Below are 16,158 nucleotides of genomic sequence, written 5' to 3'. Positions count from 1 at the left end.
ATAATAGCAAATCTTATTAATGGGTTCAATTAATTTGTAATCCTAGGCAGAACTTGATTTGCCTTAAAATTTTGGTGTCAACTGAAGTAGCTGCTAGGATACATAAAAGCTATCACCTTCAGTTTTGGGATAGTACATCACCTGACATGAGCTGTACACATTTTGTGTTGGTGATGATGTGCACTCAGCTTTGAGAGCTTAATGGTCTGATGTTTGACATTGAAGAAACTTACTGACAGGTTAAAAGTCCATACAGCATAAGTGTTAAAGAGATAAACATGTGGAGAAGAGATCTTTTATTTGTTCCATTCATTCCATTTTTTATGATGTGATTGGGTTACTTTCACATTATTTTAAAAAGACGGTCACAATGTTGCTCTGTACCACTTTCATGATGATCCAGTTTTTGTCTCTTAAAAATATAATATGTGTTATGTGATATTTTTATTCCACTACAACAATGGGTATGGGCCTAGTCATCCTAACAAATAAAATAAAAACTTTGTTAGTGTCAATTAGCCAATCAAAAACTCATCCTTGTGGAGAAGACAGAACATTTGCCAATACCAGTTGATTATTTTTATGTGACACATGTGGAAAATGTTAATTGATGTTGAGCTGTGTTTGTGGTCTCACAGGATGATAACAACTGTAAAACAATGGTGAAATAAACAGAGATGAGGAGAACAGACACATTATTAAGAAATTAAGTGGAGGGAATTACGCTTGCTGGTCACATCAGAAGAAAATGATTGTACTAAGTTCTGATGTGTGGACTATATTTTAGTTTGGTGGATAGAACCTGGTGAGGGTACATCAGCTGCTGATAAAAATGTATAGATATAACACATCAAGGTAAGGCACTAGCAAAAGTTGTACTTTATACAAGCGACGAGCAGCAGATGCATATATGAAATTTATCAAATCCAAAAACAGTATGGGAAGAACTTCAAAAATTATACACCCCAAGGATTAGCAAATTTTGCACTGTGCAACTGGTACAGAAGTTATATTCACTAAAAATGAAGTATTGTAAATCTGTGGGAAATTATATACGATTGATCAACAGAACTGTAACAGATCCAGCAAACATTGGTGACAAAATTGAAGATGAAGATATAGCAGTGATTGTTCTGTGTGACTTCCAGACGAATGGAATGCAGTAGTTACAGCTTTGTGCCATTTGCCAGGTAATGATTTTAAGTGTGCTACAATTAAAATGTGTTTACTTGCCGATGATGGTAGATGTCATGAATACAATGAAGATAAACATTCTACAGTATCCTTAAAGTATACTGGTAGTCAAAAGTTCCGAAGAATGCCAGTTATGGATCACGACAAAGGACAGGAACAAACGAAGAAAGAAGCTACACTGAAAGGTAGTTTTGTTTGTTACAACTGTCACAGAGTCAGTCACATATCCAGAAACTGTTTTGAAAAGGATGCATTTAAAAAGGAACAAAATAAACTATGTGCTGTTAGTATTGGTGCTGCCTGTGGCACAATTAAATTGAATGGTGATAACTGGATAGTGGATTCTGGGACAACTCATCACATAACTCCAAATGAAAATTATTTTTCAACTGTTGATAAAAATATTTTAACTGAGATCATAACTTTTGCTGATAGTAGAAAAAAGGGGAAAGGTACAGTAAGTGCAAAGATAATTAACACTAAGGGTTTGACTAAGGAATTTGTAGCTGACAATACACTCCTTGCACTGAATAACAACCATGCAATCTTATCGATGAGGCAGCTCACTGAAAATGATAGAGAGGTTATTTTCAATAAAAGAGATTGCAACTTCTACAATGAATCTGGGTAATTTGGCATGAAGTAACAATGACATACACATTCAATAAAAGAGATTGCAACTTCTACAATGAATCTGGGTAATTTGGCATTAAGTAACAATGACATACACACCACAGCTAAACGGTATAGCTGAATGTTTCAACAGAATGTTAATGCCACCTGAAGATAACTGGCAGGTGCCCAGTTGAAATATCGTGCGAAGTATTGAACGACGACCGGCTGCAAGCCCGAAATTTGTTTGAACAGTCAATTTGCAGGGAAAATTTTAAAATTCACATCAGGTGTAATGTCTGTAAATAACAGATGGATGTTTAGAAAGAAGACAGTTGGCCAAAAGCAGATTTTTATAGCTCGCTTGGTTGCAAAGGGATTTAGTCAAATGGAAGGTATCGACTATAACAAGAATTATACTCATGTTTCAAATTTTGAAACAATTTGACTATTGATAACAGCCAGAGTTGACAAAATTGGCATATTGATCAGTATGCTGTGATGAGTACATATCTGCATAGTAAATTTAAGGAATATGCACATATGCTCCAGCCAGAAGATTTCATCGAGAAGGACAAGAAAGTTCGGTTTGCAAGTTAAAAAGGTCAATATATATACCGAAACAAAGTGGGAATGATCATTGAAATAACTCACTAGGAGAACTGGGATTTATTCGAAATGGTATAGATCCTTGTGACTCCCATACCTTTCACTGAGGACTCGACCAGACTTAGCTTTCTTAGTGGCAAAGTTGTCACAACATTGTTCAAAATTGAATATGAACCACTGGAATTCACCAAAAAGGGTTCTAAGTTATGTGAAGGAAACACATTACAAACTCACATATTATCCCACTGGACAAGTACTCGAAGCAGTCGCTGATGCTGGTTGGGCTCCTTTTATAGATAATCATAAAAATATTATGGGATATGTAATATTACTGGCCGGATCTCTAGTGTTCTGGAAGAGTATGAAACAAACTGCAGTTGCACAGAGCACAATGGAAGCAGAATATGTGTCAGTGGCAGCCGTGCAAAAGGGGTGAAATGGATGAGAGAATTACTGAAGAGCCTTAACCTGAAAGAACTGATTGGAGAATCGACACCTGTATCGTTTGATAATCACGCAGCAATTGTACTCTTCGAGAATCATATAGACAAATCCAGAACAAAACACATTGCCATAAAACATCTTTTCATCATGGAGAAAGTAATAGATGGAACAACTGGCATTCAATACATTTCGACAGGTAAAAATCAAGCAGACTTGTTAGCTGAGCCATTGAATCAGAATATTTATGAATGTTATTGTAAGAAAATGCTACATTCAAAATGACATGTGTGGTTACTTTTAGTTATCATTATGAGGTGGGAGTGTTAGCAATAAACAGGAGTATATGAGATCCTTTTGTATTCCGTTCATTCCATTTTTATTAAGTGACCAGATTATGTTAAAGACAATCATAGTGTTGCTCTGTTACCACTTTGATGGTGTATGCAGTTGTGCTGTGTGTGATATGATAGTTTTATTCCACTACAACAATCAGGACTTAAACTTGGGGGGGGGGGGGGGGGTGCTTGTATTTCACTGACAAAATGCTGAGGCCTGGTACAGTGGTTCATTCTGTCGAGAAGATTTACACAGTCAGTTGTCCGTGGCAGAGTGAAAGTTGTGCTACCCTTCAGTCATCTATGGAGATCACTCCTTATTTCAAGCTTCCTTCAGTATTTGCTACTGCTGACCAATGTGTGCAGAAAGTCCTGTGGAAAAATATGCACCACATTGAGGTACAGAGCAGGGAGACCTTTCTTCACTTACTACTGACGATAGTGGCTCTTTTTCTCTACGCATCTGGGATCCTAACATAAACTCAGAATGACTGTCCAACAGAAGTGTCAAATGACTGCCTGACTGAAGTGTCACAATGAAGACACTGGGCTAACACTGAGGTATGTGGTGAAAATCACCACCTAGCCATTACAATTTAGATTTTTGCAGATTCCCTTAATCCATCAAGGCTAATTCTGGAGTAGTTCCTTGTACGCGGTTGCCACTAATTGCCTCCTCTGATTTTGTCGGGTTTGAGTTTGTGACAAATCTGTAACTATCACACTGTCAGTGACACTTTAACCACCCTGCTCTTCAAACGAGCATCGATCTCCTGTACTGTGATGTTTACATTTCGACGAGGAGCGGGAGCTGAGACCCGGCTGTGTGTGCAGGTGGACTGCCGTTGCACCGAGGGCTTCGCGGGGGAGCGCTGTGACCGGCGGCAGGACCCGTGCTCGCCTAGTCCCTGCCTCGCTGGAGGCACCTGTCACCGTGGCGCACGCCTTGGCGACTTCTCCTGCTCCTGCCCGCCGCTCAGGTACGTTCACTGCATTTCGACTTGCCTCCTTTCGCCATTACCTTTTTGTTCGCAGTAAATGACTTTTTTGCTAACCTTGTTATTCTTAAAAAAGTTTAAAAGTGTTCAACATATTAACAGTTAATAAATTATACCTTAAAATAAAATCTTGTGGACGAGAGAAATATTGTAATAACAAAAAGGAAGGAAGGAGTGAGGCATGGTAGATATTTCTCACATATTGTCCATTTTCCAAATGACTACAGGTATTTGAAAGTAAGAGTCTCCATCATAACAATCTCACTAACTCATATGCAATTATAGAAGCTTCAACCAGCTCCTGATTCTGAGGCAAATTATAGTTGTAGTATTTCAGTTTGCTACTACCAATGTTCTTTAGAGTCACGTAATCATAGTGATAGCTTTGGACTCACATTCATAGTTTATCTAGAGTTGTTTGAAATCTCATGTTTTATTTGAGCAACTTTTGAGATCTGAGGGTTACTCTTTAATTTCTGCTATAGTGTTGTGCTGCAGATGTAAGTCATTCCATACCTTTGAGGGGTGTCATATTTTCCTGTTGTGGCTACAAGTGGATCGATCGCTGTTCTCTCTTTCGACACTGCTGACAAAATGGAAATAATTGCATCTGAGAAACTGAAATTTGTCTCATTACGCAATGCCAGTGCACTGCAGATGCTGGCCTCCTGTGATTGAGCTTCTGCACAGCTGACACACACACACACACACACACACACACACACACACACACGCACGCACACGCACACACATGGGTGCACAGCTACAGTTGGCGCTGCCGATGAAACTTTCTCATTGTTACAGGGGCTCCTTCAGCTAAGGGAAGGGCCTTCACTCCTATGTACTATCTCCACTACCTGTAATATTTGAAATTGAGTTCTATACATTCCATGACATTTGCAGGGGTGCTCACAGGTTTACTGCTGAATACAGCTTTTGTGGAAACCTGAAAGCAAACGCTAAGTGACGGGAGTGCCAGCAGTCATAACTGTCGTTTCCATGAGCTGCCTATCAAAGTAATAGTTTTACCTTACAGAGGGGAAGATGTACATAGTTTTGGTAAAGGCAGATGTGTGGATGTTGGCATGACTGCGGTGCATCTGTTGCTGACACCTCACAGTGAAAAATTCTCTGGCGATCCTGACAGACACCATATACGCTTATGGTAACATGTGGTGTCCCACTACCTTTTCCTATGTGTTCTGGTGTCATTCTATTACAGTCTTGTAAATTACAGTAAAAGTACAGAGGTGGAACGACAGGGACCGACTGGCATAGTGTGTATACCAAAATGTGTTGGCAACAGTTTGTATGGGTACCTGTCTTTGTATGGGTACTTGTCGTTCTGGACTCGACTATATTAATCGACACTGGCAGTGTGCAAAGATCAGTATCTAAAGACTCTAAGGGAGAACTGAGGCTGAACTCAAATAGACATAACGGTGGTGTTCAGATGAGCCGACAAGAGCAGCTAATTAAAAACATTTCACTATCTCGACATTGCTATTTGTCTTTATGAATGAGTGCAGGAATATTTTGGCACTGAACTGTGTTCTTATACTTTCATAAATATCATCAAAATTGACCAACTCAGTAATAGCAATACACAGTGTGTTGAAGTACTGACGGAGAGAGTTCACCTAGAAGTTACAGTCAGAGTGGAGGTGGCACAGCATCTACAGGTGTGTGAACAACAGGGCACTTGGTGACAGTGTTGGCCAGAACACAAGTGCTGTTACACTTTATCATGAGTTTACTGCAGTAACAATCCAAACAGAAGAAGCTACCTGCTGTGAAAGGTAAACCTCAGCCTGGCTGTTAGTATTTGGAGGCACTGTGAAAACTCAGAATTGGGAAGTCGATACAGAATTATCGACTGGCAGAATTTTCAACTTCCACAGCATTCCAATTTGAGTATCTGCTTTGGGAAGGAGAAATTTGGGAAATTTTATCATACGAAAGGCAGCTGACATGTAGAGCTCTGTATTTGAAATGTAATGAGGGTGATTCAGTTTCTAGGCTGCAAGGCCTTGAGGATTATATACTGCAGAGCACCCAAGTAGACTAGACACAGCACTTTCAGACTTTGCTCTCGGCAGTGGTCTCGAAGTGGTACAGCTGACAGGTAACGGTCCCGACATTGCAGGGAGGGCCGCCTGTGCGAGCTGGAACGTGGCGCGGTGTGTGGCACGCAGCCCTGCCTGCACGGCGGATCGTGCCGTGAGAGTGCAGACGGAGCCAGCTTCTTCTGCCTGTGCCGGCCTGGGTTCCGTGGCAACCGCTGCGAAGCAGCAGCCGACTCGTGCCGTCCCAACCCGTGCGCTCACGGTGGTGTCTGCGTCGCGCTGCCACCACCACCTGCTCTCGGGTACCGCTGCTCTTGCCCTGACGGACGCTTCGGACGCCACTGCGAGGGCTCAGCATTTGGGTTCGGAGAACTCGCGTTTGCCGCCTTCCCGTCGCTCGACGCCACAACCAACGACGTGTCGGTGGTGTTCGCCACTGCCAAGCCCGATGCACTGCTCGTGTACAACTACGGTGCGCAGACAGGTGGGCGCTCGGACTTTGTCTCGCTGGAGCTAGTGGCCGGGCGTGCCACCTTCTCGTACGGTGGCGCACGCACTGCCATCGCCACAGTGCAGGCGGGCGGCGAGCTGGCGGACGGCCGCTGGCACCGCATCACAGCGACACGCAATGGCCGCGTGTTGTCGCTCAGCGTGGCCTCTTGTGGTGAAGATGGCGACGCCTGCCGAGACTGCAGTCCGGGTGATCGCTCCTGCTCGGCCGACGAATTTGGCCCGACTGGGTAAGTATCTGCAGTGCTTGTAAAAAGTACATCTCAGTTGTGAGGGCTTTGTCAGACCATTGCCTGGTCTGCCTGAACTGGCATTTTTTATGTAATGATTTTGCTGTCTAGGCATTTATCTCTAGCTTTGCTTCTCTCTTTCTTTACTGCAAACCAACCAAAACCAGGGTTTATTATACATGGCAGAAACAGCCATCCCATCTGAATAACTCTGCTACCCACACCTCACCATCTGCGGAGATTATACTTGGTGCAGGAATGTTTACCGTGTTGCCCAGATCGATAGGTTTGATTTCACGTTGAGACTATCAGGTGACAGCATGCTAAGCAATGTGAAACTTCTTGCCTGTTTGGCACATTTCAGAGAACTAATGAAATGAAATAGAAATTTTAGCATAGGACGAACTGGGACTGGTGGAATGCCTGCCATACCTTTTCATGTCACTATACCAGTGTGGCATATCCAAACTCTAGTCTCGTTGAATCTATGATGAGAGATGTAGCTTTCCTCATATGTTCTACTAGCACTGACTGCTGTGTCTAATTGCTTTACATGCTCTCCACTAATGGCTAACATATATCCCTGACTTTAACAGCACCTGCTGTAAAGAGGTTTTGTATCTCGCTGATGTGGCACTGATAAGAGTTTATGAGGTAGACAATTGCACATCAATTCTTGTAATAGGCTGGAAATAGAAAGAGTTTTGGGTGTGTTCATACTGTGTGCTGGACCAAGACATGCCAGGCCAGGCCAAGCCACGATATCAAACATATTGTTTTGCTCTGCACTGTCCACAATGGTGGCCGGGCCACAAGGCGCTGCACGAGTGGGTTCGCACCATAATGGCGACATCCAGAATGTTTTATTATTTTTATCTCAAGCTGGTGAAGCTAAGCTTCAGCTTTTGCGGTACATATATCTCATGTCTCCCATCTGTATCACTGCACAAGGCCTTAAAATGAACCTTCACATTTCAGAGTCAGCGTGGAAAAATTATGAATATTGTAATGATACATGCAGAGTTAATTATTGTGTATGCATTTACTTTCTCCAACTATTTTCATACGTCTGTAACAGTAAGGAACTAAAGAGCCACATTTTCTGTATCATTTTGTTATCATTCAAATTGAAATGTTGAAATTCAAATGGAAACACCTTGGGTGCAATTACAAAGAAAAACTTGGCAATATCAGGTCAGGTGATCCATTGAAAATGAGTTCCACTTGGCCTTGGATTATCACAATTTTTTAAAAGCAGTCTTTAATTCCAGGAGCTATGTACAGTTTCTTGTCAGTGGAAACAAAACCTGTGAGCCAAATGGCATTATCTCAATAATTTTCACCTATCAGCCTGTGTAACAAGACAAGGAAGATTATTTTTAGAGGTTGTCACTGGCTCCAGTCAATGAACCATTGCCAATGCCAACTACTGCATCATTAAGAAATAAGAAAAGAAATTGGAAAAAGATTAAGTCTTTTCAACTTGAAATGGGCAAAATACCTTTTATGAAGTCACAGCAAGATATTACCCAAAGTTACACTAATTATTTCCTGGTGTGTCTCAGGTCTTTAATGTTTCACTGCATGTACTGAAATGTATTATTATTCATTCCGTAATATGAATAAAATTCTTCAGGGAAGTTTTTACTTTACCTAAAGTAGAAAACTTTCCTAAATATCTGCCACTGTATATGGGATAAGCCCGTTATCTCCCCTATTTCTTCTGTGGTTAAAAGAATTAACGAATCACTGCACTGTCAAAACAAAGTAACGAAGTCATAGTTTTATATGATAGCACAAAGGGGCTGGTGGTGAGAAACTGTAGGCTGCACCTATGCTGTCTATGAACTCTCAGCTGTCTCAGATTGCAGATTCACTTGCATCCGTAGCTCAGCCTGCAAGGGGGCGAAAGGGGGGGGGGGGATGACACACCCACCTGCATGGATTAACAGTAATTAGTTTACTTGTCCTGCAATGTTTGGGGAGGATCTGCTGAACCTGCCCCCATCTCTAATGACTTCAGTATTGACAGGATTATATCCTGAACCCCCTTTGTCCTTTAACTGTTGCAATAGAAAAATCAAAATCAAACTTCTTATGACTGGGGATGAGATGTAATTTATTTATAACTCATGGTACTATGCTCTCATAGAAATATGAAGCTGGCCGTGCACCAAGGCATGTTTAGCCACTTGGTGATCCTCATTGCCAACAAACACTGTCTGCCTGTGTCCATTCATGCGAATGAATGACAGCTGGTCATTCCCACATAGAAGGCTTCACAGTGTAGGCATGTCAGTTGGTAAATCACATGGGTGCTTTCACACGTGGCTCTGCCTTTGATCGTGTACACCTTCCAGGTTACAGGACTGGAGTAGGTGGTGAGGGTAGGGTGCATGGGACAGGTCTTACACCAGGGGTAGTTACAAGGGTAAGAGCCAGAGGGTAGGGAAGGTGGTTTGGGGATTTCATAGGGATGAACCAAGAGGTTACGAAGGTTAGGTGGATGGCGGAAAGACACTCTTGGTGGAGTGGGGAGGATTTCATGAAGGATGGATCTCATTTCAGGGCAGGATTTGAGGAAGTCGTATCGCTGCTGGAGAGCCACATTCAGAGTCTGATCCAGTCCCGGAAAGTATCCTGTCACAAGTGGGGCACTTTTGGGGTTCTTCTGTGGGAGGTTCTGGGTTTGAGGGGATGAGGAAGTGGCTCTAGCTATTTGCTTCTGTACCATGTGTGGAGGGTAGTTGCGGGATGCGAAAGCTGTTTTCAGGTTGTTGGTGTAATGGTTCAGGGATTCAGGACTAAAGCAGATTCGTTTGCCACGTAGACCTAAGCTGTAGGGAAGGGACCGTTTGATATGGAGTGGGTGGTAGCTGTCATAATGGAGGTACTGTTGCTTGTTAGTGGGTTTCATGTGGACGGATGTGTGAAGCTGGCCATTGGACAGATGGAGGTCAACGTCGAGGAAAGTGGCATGGGATTTGGAGTAGGACCAGGTGAATCTGATGGCACCAAAGGAGTTGAGGTTGGAGAGGAAATTCTGGAGTTCTTCTTCACTGTGAGTCCCAGCACACCCCATCCCGGTGCGCAGTGTGAAGACGACCTCAGTCTCTAGAAGAACATGAGAGAGCATTTTACTGTGGTGAGGGCAGTTGTGTACGACAACAAAAATAATCAATTACTGACAATGCAATGTAAATGGATAGACAAAAAAATCTACGTATACAGCAACAGCAGGAGACCATACACACACAAAAAGATTTAACTTTTACAACCCTTTGGAGCCAGTAACGCCGTTGTTTTGGCAGAAGAGTTGAAGGGGAAGGTAGAGGAGTGAAGGAAATGGACTGGAGAGGTTTAGGGAAAAGGGTACGGATTCAGAAAAGTCACCCAAAACCCCAGGTCAGGGGAGACTCACCAGGCAGTTTCAGAAGGAAAGCCTGATTGTTGGGGTCTGCACCAGACAAGATTTGTAAACGTGAGAGATTAAAGGTGGAAGACAGATTACTACTAAAACATTGTGCATGAGTCAATAAGAGTGAAAAGTGAAGTCAGGGTGTATACGGCCCGGGAGACCCTGGGAATTTTATCATCCAGTAGAAAACCGGGAAAAACCCAGGAATTTTTTAGAATTCCGGGAATTTTTCATTGTTTTAGTTTTCACTTAAATTTTTTTAATTTTGACTGGTAAGAACTGATACTCCAACAAAGGATGTCACTGTATCCCCCTACTGCAGAATAATACTTCAACAATAAAACATAAAGGAGAGAAAAAAACGAAAATAAATTGCAAAGGAAATGCGCTATATACAACAATGACACACAGTGCTCCTGCAAGCGTCTGCCAACAGCAAAATGTGACAAAGGCTTTAGGAAGACTATGCAATGCTTCATAACAAATTGTCTCTGATGAGCGTGAAGTCACAACTGTTCACATTAGATTCGGTTTAGCAGTTACGAGTGGGCTCATGCACATGTGCAGTTGAGTTGCGTTTGAGTAGTAGATTCTCCCACTTCTGGTTACAGGAATGTGACTGTTGGCTGTGCAAGCAGTCGCAGCAAGAAGCTAGATGCTACCAGGAAAAGGGGGCCGCCAATTTCATATTCTTGAGGGGAAAAAAAAATTTGTTTCACAAAGCGCCTAGCATCCAGCGCACATATGTCTATCGATTATTCATATGATTTTGAAATAGTTCACTGTTGGTTTTTGAACATTTTTGAACACATTTTAAATTGATTTCTGAATGAATCATAAGTTGATTTTTGAATGCGTGCATAGTGTACGTGATGTCTATGTCAGGAGAATCTTCTTCACATCTAGAAATAAACTTTCCGCAGATGAAAGGGGATGGGGCTATACGAGCTGAGCGGACTAAAGCCGAACAGATGAATGGCAATCGCTGTCTGATTATCTGGTTGATTGGGTTTGCGAATGATCAGCATTGTTATAATTACTAGCGAACTCCATAGATTCAGACTACCAGAACGGAAATAAACGACTGACAGGAATAAAAGGTGAGAAAGATTACGTATTATCTTCTCGGTGTACCCAAGAGAATGAAATTTTGACAGAAAATTTTTGGCCAGGTCGCTATACTAGTAAGGACCAGTTGTACAGTCCCCGGCTAGCAGCCGCTTAAGTTCTATTCTGGAAGTAGTGCGGAAAATGTGTTGTACAAACATGTAATAACGCCTAACCGGAGAATAATCGCGGTATAACTAAACCTGTGATTCTGGCAGGGTTTGTGAAATTAATCGGCGAACAAATTTTGACAATGGCAGGAATAGCTGCAGAATTGGTGATGACAAGAACAAGGAAGGAGAAGAAACTGGTACATCACACAAATTATGAAAGAATAAGACGATTCCAAATTTATATACAAATTTCTTAATACTACTTCTAGATCTCATGCTTGAGAAGCTGGTGCATATGAATGAAATGTGAAACTATTTCCTAACATAAAGCTTTTTGCTTGTAGTAGGCCTTATATTCCGTCATGTTATAAAAATGACAATTTGTGCCAAAACAGTCTTGTTTATTTTGTGTGTGTTACAAAATTGCTGCAATATTAGAAAGGCCTATTTTGTTTTATCTAGCAGACAGTAACAAAATAGATGTAATCAGATTGAGAAACAACACCAGTCTTGGGTATTATTTGTGTTAACAGCTTTTTCAGTATTAGATAACGACATTTCGATTTTTCATGTAGCAAAACGTTTGACGTACTTTGATGAGGTAATAGATTCTTTCGCAGAAAGGAAAGCATGCCATGTAAAGCTGTAGCAAGATTAGAGAGAAAAAAATGCTGGGAGCTAAGGATTGATAAAATGTGTACTTTTTTGCTTGTCTCTTGTCTGTATTGGTTTTATGTATCGTATATTTAATTTTATGTCACGCAAAACAACAAGTTATTAGCTAATAGGCAATAAAGAGTGCAATTTTCCTGAAGAGTTGTTGTTCTCCCGATTACAAATAATCCCATCCACTATTAATTGCAAGACTTTTTATTTAAAAAAAAAAGAAAAGAGGGCAGGCTGTCAAACCAGCCGACTGGGAGCAGGAGAGGCACCTCAGGACATTTCAATTCCCACTGTCCTGGATATAGTTTGATAGCATCCATTACAAAATATACACGTTTCATTTCCACAGAGCGAAATACAGTGACGTGCGATAGAAGAATGCTTTATGAAGAGGCGTGACACTGCACTTTGGCACACTTAAGACCAGATAATATGGCTTACATTTCCTCGAACACATATGTTTTATGTTTCAGACTTTTTAGAAAGATGTGCGCTACAAGATGAACATATTTTTGAAAATAATTCTTCTTCTTCTTATTGTTTTTGCTGTTTCCTCTTCATTTACTCTCATGTCAAATGAAAACAAAACTGATATCTGTAGCCGGGAGCTATCAAGTGAATTAAAATACAGTCACATAATTACGGAAGGCTAAAATATGTCATTAGTTTCAGATTTTATTTTATCTCCACCTTTATGACAGTCAAGCATTAATCGCCTTGCGGAACAATGAAGTTATTTTCATCTGTTTGCTATAGAAATTTTACTTTTATTAACCTTTTCCACAGAGGCAGTTAATGTATTTGTTGAATACCACAGTACTGGTTAGTTTCAAGTGTTCACTGCATTTCAGGTGCACGTTTTCATTTTCTAGCACATATGGCATTATGCCTTAATAAAGAACCAAACATGATATAATACAGTACTGATGCTCCAAGAAAACTTACATCCCGAAAACCACACTGAAAAGCTTAATATCGAGCCGAGGTCTCCTTGATTGGGAATCTGGACATATAAATGTGCACTTTAAGTATGCACTTTAAATGTGCACAGTTTAGTATGATTCACGAAATTCCGATGCTCTTGGAGTATCCTCTGATGTCGTTTTTTTTTTTTTTTTGTGCGCAATCGCGGTGTCGCCTGTTATCTACGCCCACTGGAAACTGCTGAAACAAACGTATTTGTAAAAGGTCGCGGGAAAATATTGCGAATGATGGTTTGAAAAGCGTTACTTTATGTGCAATAATGTACCATGAATTTCTTAAAACACAGTGCGTTTGACTCTCATTTAGAAATCAACTCTTTCATGACGAGCCACTTAGAAGAATTTCGAACACTGAAGATCGGACATTTATGTCATTATTAAAAATTTTACTGGCACATTTGTGTGATTCTTAAAGTGTAACATGCACAAAAAAGATCAACATTATATGCGAAATCTTAGCTTCTCTTGCAGCTTATTAACCTTAGAGACCAATATTATATGTAAAAGCTTTGCTTTTCTTGTAGCAACATTATGTATATTAATTTAAACTATTAACTTTCCCTGTTTGTGTGTTCGTGCTACTTAATAGTGATGTTGTTGTTGGCTGACAACATCACGTGTCCTATGCTCTGAATATCTGCTGTCACCGGCTGGCGAGATAACGTGACATGAGCTATGACTAGCTTACAAAAGCACATCACAATCTCGATTTCAGTGATTCAGAAAGTAACATGCGGTGTTTGGTGGAATTCCAATGTATGCTTTCATAATATAAAAATATGCAGCGTACATGTTGCTGCACATCAAAGATATTTCCAAAACATGTCTTTTTCGTTGAGTTTCGTTTTTTAAATTGCCGGGAAATTTTTAGGAAAAAGCTAAAAGGTGGGAGTTTATGGTTGGGGTGGGGTAAGAAGTTCTATGGATTGAGGTGTAAGTGCTTGTAAGGGGCCTGAGGTTTTTATGAGGGACTGCAGGTCAGTTGGAATCACAGGGATAGGATGTTGATGGCACACTGTATGTAGAGGTGTCAGACAGCTGGTGTAGAGCTTCACTAGCATGTTCCTGTTGGTCAAGTACCATAGTGGTAGATCCTTTGTCTACTGGGAGTATAATGGTGGAGTCATTAGTTTTTAGGGAACGTAGGGCCTGGAGTTCTGCAGAGGACAGGTTAGGGTCACATTGAAGGTACCTGAGGAAGAATTGTGATGCAATGCCGGATGTGTGGAATTATTGGAAGGCTTGTAAAGAATGATTTTGAGGTAGTCATGGTGGAGCAAGCTAGGATCATGGTCGGAACTGTTAAAGGCCAGGTTAAATATCAGGTTTGCTGTTGGAAAGGTTTTGGGGTTGGGTTGCCAAGTGGTACTTCCAGTTGACATTACGTGTGAAGGAAAGTAGGTCCTTCACCAAAGTAGTGTGGTTAAATGGAGGTTTAGGGATGAAAGTGAGATCCTTCAGTAACACAGATAATCCAGGAGGGGAGAGTGAGTTTGATGAGAGGTTGAGAACACTTTACTGTTGTGACTGGTTCTTGTGATTTTGAGCTATTGCTGGTCTGGGAGGCAATGGAGAAGGCTGTGGGATGTTAAGAAGGTTGGCCAAACTCAGTTCGTTGGAGAGGATTGGTGGTTGATGGTGTGGCTGTTTGAGGAGCTGCAGGGGCACAGGAAGGAAAACAGCACTGTTGAGTTAGTTTAGGAGTAGGTGGAATAGCTTTTTGAAGTGAAATGTGGCATGTTGTTGCAGTCTGAAGTTGGCTTTGCGGATGATATCATCCAAGGAAACATGAGGGGTAGATAACTGCAGGATTTTGTAGAAGGGGAGAAGTCTGGTGGAATGGAAACTAACAGATGAGGCATATAGGTCAAAGAATATTCAGGTAAGTGCAAAAGATTGTGGTATTTGAAACTGTAAAGGAGCCTGGTGTAGATTAGGATTACATCCAGTAGCAGAGACTTTCAGTGTTAGTCCTTTCTTTGGGAGTAATGCCAAGGGACAAGGAGGTTTCAAGAAACAGAATGTGAGACTTTAAATTTGATAGTGCAGATGCATTTTTTTGAAAAGTATGGACGTAATATTTGATGATAGTCATCATGGCAAGAGAGGACAGTTTGGAATGTTAGAAATTATGGGAGTGGCAAAAACGAGAGGCAGAGGGTGTAAAAAGATAGAAAAATGGAAGAAAAGCAGGGAAAAAATCAGTAAAATCAGAAAAATTTGCGCGAAAATTATGATAACAGACAATAGTTAACAAGAGGCAATGAGCAGGTGAGAAATTCCCACTAGAAGAGTGGTCTATATGATGTGAAAAAATGACTGAAAAAAAAACCTATAGGGAAAGTCGTGAAAGGAGACAAAATTTTAAAAACAGAACATACAGAAGGAGAAAGTCACAGGATATAATGTAAACTACTTTGCTTGGCAAATAAAGTAATGTAGGAGACGTCAGTAAAAGTCAGTCAGAGCAGTTTGGTGAAAAACAAACTCAACAAAAATGTGAAATAATGGTGTGTGAACAGAGTTAGTGGAGGGTAGGAAAGAAAATGGCTGTCAAATTTGCAAATAAATCAGTTGAAGATGATCAGAAAAAGGCCCTGCAGAAGAAGGCAAATTCGTAAATGAAAGTGGAATTATTATATGCAAATTCACAAATAACAATGGACCCACCAGTGTGCACGAAAACTGGTACTAGAAAAGATGTAGGGGCAAAGTGTCAATCTGGGTGGTATAGATAAAAGATCAGACTACTAGCACAGAAGGTAGAAAGCAGACAATAGTTTGAACAAGACAGACGATAACAAAGACTGACAATACAGTTACATAAGAAGGAATGATGGCCACATGGGCTAGTATAACAATGAAAATAATCC

At 41.0% G+C, this 16,158-nt stretch overlaps 1 protein-coding gene across 1 annotated transcript in view; it reads left to right on the top strand.

Annotated features, from left to right (window-relative positions):
- LOC126195803 (cadherin-related tumor suppressor-like) overlaps positions 1–16,158 on the top strand; it is a gene marked incomplete at its 5' end in the record, with an annotated part of 496,439 nt that overhangs the window by 389,947 nt on the left and 90,334 nt on the right. The window contains 2 exons of the mRNA XM_049934438.1: positions 4,029–4,174; positions 6,339–6,998. Coding sequence (XP_049790395.1) covers positions 4,029–4,174; positions 6,339–6,998 — 806 coding nt within the window. The remainder of the gene's footprint in view (positions 1–4,028; positions 4,175–6,338; positions 6,999–16,158) is intronic.

The sequence above is a fragment of the Schistocerca nitens genome, chromosome 7 (assembly GCF_023898315.1).
Source record: "Schistocerca nitens isolate TAMUIC-IGC-003100 chromosome 7, iqSchNite1.1, whole genome shotgun sequence".
NCBI lineage: Eukaryota > Metazoa > Arthropoda > Insecta > Orthoptera > Acrididae > Schistocerca > Schistocerca nitens.
Note: the sequence above shows the minus strand (reverse complement) of the source record. Positions and strands in the feature narration are given on the sequence as shown.